Here is a 9,212-nt window from a genome sequence, read left to right on the forward strand (position 1 = left end):
CTTACAAAGTATGTAAGAGAAATTTATATTGAAACGTAATATAATGGAATGTATTAATACATCTTTGAAAATCACGAACACGAGAAAGAACTTATGAATTTATTTGAACCGAATGGGATAATAAATGAATCACTCTTTCATGTGTTTTTTTTCTTTTCCGGATAAAGAGTATGGGGGATTAGATCATTTTAGGTGCTTGCATCGCATTAACCTAATTCAATCTGCACCATCTCATATTAACAAGTCTATTCGCTTGTCAACATGCAGCATGTGAGAACAGTACAATACCAATTTAATTCTTGAATTTTGCTAATATAGGACCTTGTTAAAACTAAACATGAAAAATTTCACCCTGTTAGCGGAGGTTCCTTTTAGAGGAAGTGAAATCTGTTGCCATCTTACGATTTGAAAATAAGAAAAGGAACTTTATGTATTTTTTCCAGATATCTTATGTGTAAAAAGTTTAATCTACTGTAAAAGGACCATAAAACTAAAAATATTTTGTAAGTGGCCTGCTTTTTCTCATTAGAGCTAGCAGAATGATGTAATTTTTTGATTTCAGAAATCAAATTTTCAATTATATTATGTAATAAAATAATGTGCTCGCCTACAAATCCAATACTCTTCATTCTCGCACCTTCTAGAGCCGTTTGGATTGACTTATAAGTTACTTATAAGCTGTTTTCAGCTTTTTTGAGTGTTTGACTGGCCAGCTTAAAGTTATTTTGTGCTTAAAATAAGCTCAAAAAAACAATTGGGCTCATTTGACTTAGCTTATTTATTTATAAGCTGAAAACAATTTATAAGCAACAACAAAAAAAAAGTTAGACTACCCCATTTTTTTTTTTTTTAGCTTATAAGCTGTTTGCAGCAAACAACTTATAGGTATAAGCGCATCCAAACAGGCTGTAACCCCATCCATTATGGTATACTATAATTTATCGGCGAAGGCTCAAATATGCCCCTGAACTATACGAAATTGCACGCATTTGCCCGTCGTTAAAAGGTTGGTGCAAAGATGCCCCTAATGTTTTTTCTTGGCTATATATGCCCTTGAGTTAACGGAAAATATTGGAGGACATATTTGTTCAGTTCGCATAGTATAGGGGCATATTTGAGCCTTTGATAAATATTATGGCACAAAATATCATTGCATTCCAAAACATAAAAAAAATATTTGTAATTACAATCCATCCATCATTGTATTACATCAAAATTATACAACTAAAAGAGCAGATGCAATTACAAACATCTTTTAAAGATTGTTTTCACAACAAGAGCATCATTTTGCCTTTTCAAAAGATTTTTTTTACTAATGATAATACCATTTTTATTTTTCAATTTGTTGTTCTTTCTGGATATTTTTTGTCTTCTCAGTCCCAATATCTACACAATAATAGATGCAACAATTATCGCAATAAAACATAAACACAAAAAAGGAGATAATTTATATTAGACTTGTGACATATGAAAAAATGTCTCCCGCGGTGCTCAAAATTTTGATAATAGTAATAGAAAGAGTATCACATCTTAAGCATTTATACAGTTTCTTACGTAACATTCAATGTGGTTTGGCTCTTTCGTGAATTTCACGCATAACCGAAATTTAGTAGAATTATTTGAAGCTCATAAGTGAGATGAAGTGCAGTAACTCCACGTCCACAAACCCTTCCATAACTCCACATCCACAAACCCTTCCATAACTATTTGAAGAACTCGAAGCTTCCGACATTTCATAAACAAGTGAAAGAATAAGAGAGAAAAGTGAGGGGTTGTACGATAAGCGAGGAGTTTCAAAATGCAGTTACAATAAATTATTGGCTAGCATAAAGTGCACTACAAAAAAATCTGAGAACTATTTGTGCCGTAATATTCAGGAATTTCAAAGGCTCAAATATACCCCTATACTATGCGAACTGAACAAATATGCCCTCCAAAATTTTCCTTTAACTCAAGGGCATATATAGCCAAAAAAAACATTAGGGGCATCTTTGCACCAACCTTTTAACGACGGACAAATGTGTGCAATTTCCTATAATTCAGACATATTTGAGCCTTTGCCGATAATTTATTTAAGAAAAAAATAAAAATAGGAATGGAATAAGAACCAAAATGAAATTAGGGGGACCAATGTGGCAATTTAGTTTTCTGGTGGAGTAACCTCAAGCTGGATCCTTGCAACAAATTCGGGTCCGACGGAACGCAAAACGCTATCGCTCGACAATGGCGGCAATCGCCGAATCATCGGAACCAAATGCAAACTCGCCGTCGTTACCACCGGAAAGAGTTATTAAGCATGAAGACAAGTCAAGTACCTTGGGAGGAGAAATTGTCCCATGGATCGACAACGCAGTGCAACAAGCGCACCTTGCTCAGAAGACTGTAGAAGACACTTTTGAGAATGCAATTGCGGTCACCAAATCTCGTATCGATCGTATTTTAACCACCTCATCTGTCCACTTTAATCAAACACTTGTAAGGCTCCATTATTATCAGCTCTAGATGTATGCAATTGTGTTTTGATAAATAGTTGGTGGTAGTTTAGGTAGGAAACTCAAAAACACCTGATTGTTCAGATAGGAAACTTGCAAAAAAAGTGATACTTAAATGTGTGTTTTTGACCATTATCTCGTTAGAAATTATATGACTTCCTAATGCTGAGATTATTGAAGTTTGTCGTAGTTATAAATTATAGGAACTCTAATATTAAACAACCACATCTTAGTTTGTCAATGGCCATCACCACTATGTTCCCTTTGGCTCATATCTGATGAAAGAAATAGAAGATTGTTTCACATTAGTGAGAGATGTAGAAATCATTAAAAGATTCCTTTTATTTCACTTGCATTTTAGGCGTAAAGAGAGAATAACGTGTTGTGTGGATTGTTGGCAACTTGATAGATGATTGTGGATGACTAGGGTTGAGTCGTATAAATAGCTTGCACTTACTTTGAGTGCTGACTTGGTATTTACAGAGAAACATTTCGGTTTACGGAAAAATAATGGGTTTGTCGAGGAAGCCAATACTGCAATTACATATTTGTGTTATTCAACAATTATTGAGCTTGTTAAGTTGTTTTGACTTCTATGATGCTCTATGGTATTATGGATTTCGGAAGGAATTAAGCCTCACCTGCTTTGGACGTCGGATGACATGCGGCAATTTGGAATGAGAAGATTATATTATCCCTATCATCTTTGCTTTCGTTTGCCCTCTATCAGATCTCTTCCCACCATGGTGGAGAGTTTGACTTGTATTACATCAATTCGAGCATATAGTGCATGATGCAGCCCTATTGTGTGTTTCCGAGGCCTATTCCTCTTAGGAGAACACCTTACTTGTTCTACCCTCAAATAAGATGGTTTCTTTTAAGTAATGATTATGTGTTATTCATTCCATAAATAACTTAAATTGAGGCATGCTGGTTGCAGGATACCTTACAAGATCTGAAGTCTGAATATAGTATATATGAGGACTTGGTTTTTGGGAAGATCAGAGGTTAGTTCTTACCAATCGTCCAATTATTATCTTGTGTTTTAAGTTCTCTTCATAGCCTTAGCTTTGATCGATGGAGAATATGCTGCAGAGGGTCTTCTCCTTGCTGCCTCACACCCTATAACAACTACTGGAGCTGTTCTTGGTGTTGGAGTCCTGGGTCTGAAAAGTAAGTTTATTCAATTCTTTAGGTGCTGAATCATCCTTCAGGATAGCTATACACATGTAGTTTGAGACAGTCACAGTGGTATCTAATTAATACCTATTCCATTTGGGTCCCAAACAATAGAAGACTCAAAAGGTGATTTGTTGTGGGACAATGCATAACGCAATTGGCTCATTTTAGCCAAGCTAGAATTTTAGTAGTCTGTGATCAGCTTGCTTGGATTGGGCTTTTCTTACTTGAGTATTATAGGCAGGCATACAATAAATATAACAACAACAACAACAACATACCCAGTTGGTACAAAAGTCTGCCCTTTTGTTATTGCTTTGTTCTTTGATGCGTCAAAGTTGTTGATGTATCAGATCTTTTATTGGCAGTTTCTATTTAGTGTAACAAATTCATTTTGAGTGACGTGTGAAAAAATAAGGAAAACTATGCCAAAAATTGCGTTGTGTTGATGTCTAACTTCTGTCCTTTATTTTTATTTAGTTGTCACATTTTCTAGCACAGTAAATCAGCTAGATAGTGTCAAGCCATCTTCTTGTCAATACTTAGCCTTTCTTTTGGAATCTATGGAGAGGCATGGTAAATGTAATTACTGTACTGGAAAACTGAGCGGAGATCTATGTTATTATGCAAACTAAAAAGGGAGGTTAAAGATCTAAGCTATTATGACAAAACTAGAAAGGAGGTCAATGTAAGCCCTCAGGGGTTGGCCTGGTGGTAATTGGCTTGAGCCTTGGGGTGCTCCCTTTCAAGGTCTCAAGTTCGAAACCCACTGGGTGCAAACAATTTCTGAGGGCCATCGGACTGGGGTAAAACCCTGAATTACCCGTGGTGCACTTGCGGGAAACTCCTTGCCGAGGGCCTGTGCACCCCCGGGATTAGTCGGGGCTCAAAGAGACCCGGACACCCGGTGCTTAATCAAAAAAGAAAGGAGGTCAATGTAATTTAGCCTTCAAGATATTGTATGTAGAGACACCTACGTGTGTCCAACTGTTTGGTCCTTCGTCTTCTCCGTTTCCGTTTGCCTGAGTGATCTTTGCTGCGTGCAGGGCCAAGACGTTTCTTGTACTACAGTACGATGCGGCTATTTGTGAGTGAAAAGGTAATTGCCATTGCTAATGTTGTTCTCCATTTAACAGGAGTATATCTGAAATTCATTATATGCTTAGGAACCAGTGATGTAAGAGGACAAACTGCTTATTCTTTTATATCAAGTTTGAGGTGTTTGATGTCACTTATATATCGCTGGAAATCATTGTTCATGGGTGTACTGTCTGGTTAGAGTAGCTTGAGTTCCTTTGACAATTATCAGTAGCAGGTTATTTTGTTACAAATTGTAGGACATTAATGATGGATTTCTAATTTTTAATTACGGGAGCAGGCCTTGCTTTCTAGGGCAGAGACAAAAGTCAAAGAATTACAGAACTCAATTGACCGTCTGAAGGCTGAAAGTGCGAAATTGGAGGTACGGCTATTTCTTTCCCTGTTTGATTCTTTAAGTTATTGTTTTTGTTTGGATGGATCCATTTTAACTGGTATGTTTGGTGAGCAATTGTTTGTCAAGCTGGAAAAGTTAGTGAATGCCTATTGATTAGTTTATGTAGACAAATTGTTCAAGAAATGAAGTGAATCTTATTCTTAGCTCATCATTGCAGAATAAATCGGTGCAAGCTGAAGGAGAGATGATACGAGGAGGGATGAAACTAAGGTTTGCATTTCCGGCTGCATTGTTATGTATACTTCATGACTATCATATCTGAACAAGCTGGATTTTCTGTTCAATCTTAATGCTTTATACAGGCAAGCAGGCAAACAAATCCGTAGTGTCATTAAGTCAGCATATAAGATAGAAAGGCAAGCTGCAGGTTTGCAATCAATCTATCTCTGGTTATCCATGTTCAAGGAACTCATGTCATATGGACGAGCCATAGTTAATCCCCTCATGTCATATGGACGAGCCATAGCTGAGCAAAATCAAGTTTTTCTTTTTCTGTTGGTGATTTATTACGTAGGAGCTTCTCTAATTAATATATGTTTTCTCCAGGTCTGAAAGATGTTCTTAAAGAGCTTCCCCGAAGAGAAGTTTCAGGCTTCCGGTCACAAGTAAGTTCCCCAGAATGCTCCTTTCTAATATATCAAAATCAAATAGATTCATCTACTATTTCGTGGTACCTTAAGTTTGATATGCAAAAATAAGAAAAGAAACATATTTGTACGCTTTGAGCTATGAATTTGAGATTTGTCTTTACAAGAAAATTAAAATGGGAGAATACTACTGAGCCCGTTGGTTGACTATTTCTTCTTATGACTTTGCCGAGATTTGTCTTTACAAGAAAATTAAAATGGGAGAATACGACTGAGCCCGTTGGTTGACTATTTCTTCTTATGACTTTGCCTTGGAAATCCTACTCCCGTGCAATGTAATTTTGGGAGGAGAGAGAAAAACTAGGACTTTAATTTTTTCATCTTCAAAAGCCAAACTCTATTTCAAAAGATTCCCTTATTTTGATATTATAATCACCATCCGCCCCATTCCTCTGATATTAATATGCTTATCGGTTAAACCATGTTGCAATATATATTTATTTTTTGAGAATTGAAATTAAACATAACATAATGTCTGTACTCTTTTAACTTTGACTTTTCTTGGCTGCTTCGCCTATTTAATGAATTTTAACCACTTTATCGCTATTGTTTTTGCCTTGTCTCTTTGATTGAGAGTATAGAGAAGTTCAGGAATGCATAGTTTGGTATGTCTTGAGATGTGGCACCTCTAACTAGTAGCATTTTTTATGGCACTCCTAGAGATTTTCGTGTAGTTCTCAAACCACAAATGCCCTTCATTACTTAGAGAAGTGTAACCACATCAACAGATGTGAGAAGAAGATTAGGATAAGCAATATATTTCACAGGCATTTTAACTAAGTCTAGTATCAACATTGGAGATATGGATGCGAGGACCTTAGGAAAAATTGGGAAAAAAAAAAAGTCGAAAAGGTTGTTTGATTGAAGTTTCTTCAAGAAAGTTTTCATGATACTTTTTAGATGAAGAAGTGCTTCGAGGCATTTTTGAACAACTAATCTCTCCATCTCACAGAATTCTAGCATTTTAAAAATATTACAATTATTTAAACAGATATTCATATATTAACTTCTTTGACCACAGATAATACTAATAAAACTTAATATGGAAATTGCCCAGATGGCTCCTTGACCATTTCAGGTTCTCTTGCCAGCCAAATGGGATCAACTAGGAGGGAAAATACTTTCCTTTCAGAAAATTCTCTTTAGAAGATTAATGTTTTTTTTTTTTTTTTGTCAAATTGGTGGTCTATAATTTTTGCCCCTCAAATTGATGGTCTATAATTTTTGCCCTTCGCCTAATACCATGAGGTTTGGGGTTCGAACCCCAGTTCAGTAAAAAAAAAAAAATTTTGCAAGACAGAGTTTCATAGCAAAGTTAGGCCTATTCGGGCCAAAGTTAGGCCTTAAGGCAGAGTTTTGCAAAATTCCAACTGAGTTAAAAAAAAAATAATTTTTTTTTGCCTTGATGCAAACCTCTACCTTACGGTAGATTTTCAAACTCCGCCTGAAGGCCCAACTTTGGCCCAAATAGGCCTAACTTTGATATGAAACTTTACCTTGGGATTTTTTTTTAATTTTTGACTGAGCGGGGTTCGAACCCTGAACCAAGGGGTTTTAGCGAAGGGCAAACATTAAAGACCACCACCGAATAAGGGCAATCGTGCAAATTGCCCAAGATTAATCAGTAGAGAGACAACATAGCGTGTGTGTTTTTTATTTATTAATGTGCAACACGTGATTTATTAATGGCAGTTGAGGACTCTTGACTAGTGATGATAATATTTTGACCATGTGGTATCAGGCATGACATTTGGTGTATTTCATTTCATTATCTGATATGTGGTGGGTTTTTAAAATTGTAATAATGTTCAAATGGTTAAGATTCAAATGATGTACTTTTGAGTATTACCTTTAGAATCACCCGCAAGGGTGGCTTGACTCAGTTGGTTGAGCATGGGGCTTTCATAATGGAGGTCTCAGGTTCGAAACTCCCTGCCTACGACAGTAGGGGATTTGCCTTTTGAGTCGAGCTCGTCGCACCGGGCTTGCCTAGTGCGGGTTACCTCTTCTGTGTGGTTTGCGAGCTATTGCACAGAAGCTGGGTTTACCCTGTGCGCACCCGAAGGGTAGCGGCTGCGGGTTCCCATGTCATCAAAAAGCATTACCTTTAGAATCCAAAATGAGGGCTCCAATTTGGATATTCGCTCCTTCAGTTAAATTATCCAAAGCGTTAACATGCTGTGGGAATGTTGTGAAATTATGGTGTATGTGGCCATAGTCTAATATAGCATCTTTTACTTCTTTTTTTCAATGTCAAAAAATTGCATCATCTTCTCTTGATGACTTTGATTTCTGGTATCAGGTTTCCAACCTTGCTTCAGAGGCTAAAAAAGAAAGGAATGTTCTCACCAAGGAAGTTACAAAGATAAGCAATTATGGCATATCCATCTGACTGAACTGCACTCTTGTTTTATATGATCCAACACATGCTGGACGTTAGGCGCTAGATACTGTTTCTCTCTGTCTCTCCCTTTCATTTTCACTTAAGAAGCACTGGGGAGCTCTATTTTTGGTCATTCTATAGTGTGATTATCAACTCTGAACTTTGCTACATAACCCAGAGGAGAAGTTAAAGTTCAGCGTTCAGGGATTTTGCTTGTTTTCTCTTTCCTGAATAAGTGATGGTTTGAGGGTAGAAATATTTGGGCATAGGCCTTTACTGACTTGAGATCTCTGTTGCTGGAATCCAACCCCTTGCTTTGTACGACTTCAGACCCTAATTTACAAGCAAAAAAGAAAAATCTTCTGTTATGACTATTGTATTCATTCCATGTAAACCATTAATTCTAGCAGTTGGTCAATTTGAACTTGTTGATTTTGTTTTCACTAAACATGGCAGGCCAATGGAAAGCTGTGTCCAAATTCCAGACTTTAGCTGCCACTACACTAGGCAGAAACCAAAGGGGGTTGGTAGTTAAACTACAAACTGTTTCTTGGGTATTGTTGCCGAAGCTTGCAACTAGCTAATTGTCAACATCTACACAGCATTGTTTAATTTAGTTTCTATGGACATTAGATTAGGAGAGTGAGCTTTTTAGCAGCGGATATTTTAGCCTATGGCTGTTGGATCAGTTGAATCTGCACAAGTATTTTATGACATTGGAACTTATGTTATTCGATGTGGGAGTTGTAGAGATGTGTTGGTTGTGCTTAAAACAAGGCACAAGCATTAAAGCACATGTCAAACATCATACAGCTTTGTCTTGAAAATTGCTCAAAAACGTGTCATGATGATAGCAGCCAAGCCAAAAATGTTGAGTAAACCGATGAAGTATAGCCGTACAATAGCTGAATTTGCGAAGAAATGCGGGTCTGTGACAAATTGCAAAGTTCGTTATTCCTAGAGTTTACCTAAGCTGAAAGTGGAACCATGACCATGAGAATGGCCATTGCAGGATC

General features: G+C 36.8%; 1 protein-coding gene across 1 annotated transcript; it reads left to right on the forward strand.

Annotated features, from left to right (window-relative positions):
- Positions 1–2,114: 2,114 nt before the first annotated feature.
- Positions 2,115–8,564, forward strand: LOC132645754 (RGS1-HXK1-interacting protein 1). The gene is made up of 9 exons (XM_060362936.1): positions 2,115–2,475; positions 3,433–3,499; positions 3,588–3,665; positions 4,718–4,770; positions 5,050–5,133; positions 5,324–5,376; positions 5,469–5,533; positions 5,713–5,771; positions 8,116–8,564. The coding sequence occupies exons 1-9, from the start codon at positions 2,224–2,226 to the stop codon at positions 8,203–8,205; spliced, it is 801 nt and encodes a 266-aa protein (XP_060218919.1). The 5' UTR covers positions 2,115–2,223; the 3' UTR covers positions 8,206–8,564.
- The last annotated feature ends 648 nt before the right edge of the window (positions 8,565–9,212 follow it).

Source organism: Lycium barbarum, chromosome 6 (genome assembly GCF_019175385.1).
Source record: "Lycium barbarum isolate Lr01 chromosome 6, ASM1917538v2, whole genome shotgun sequence".
Lineage (NCBI taxonomy): Eukaryota > Viridiplantae > Streptophyta > Magnoliopsida > Solanales > Solanaceae > Lycium > Lycium barbarum.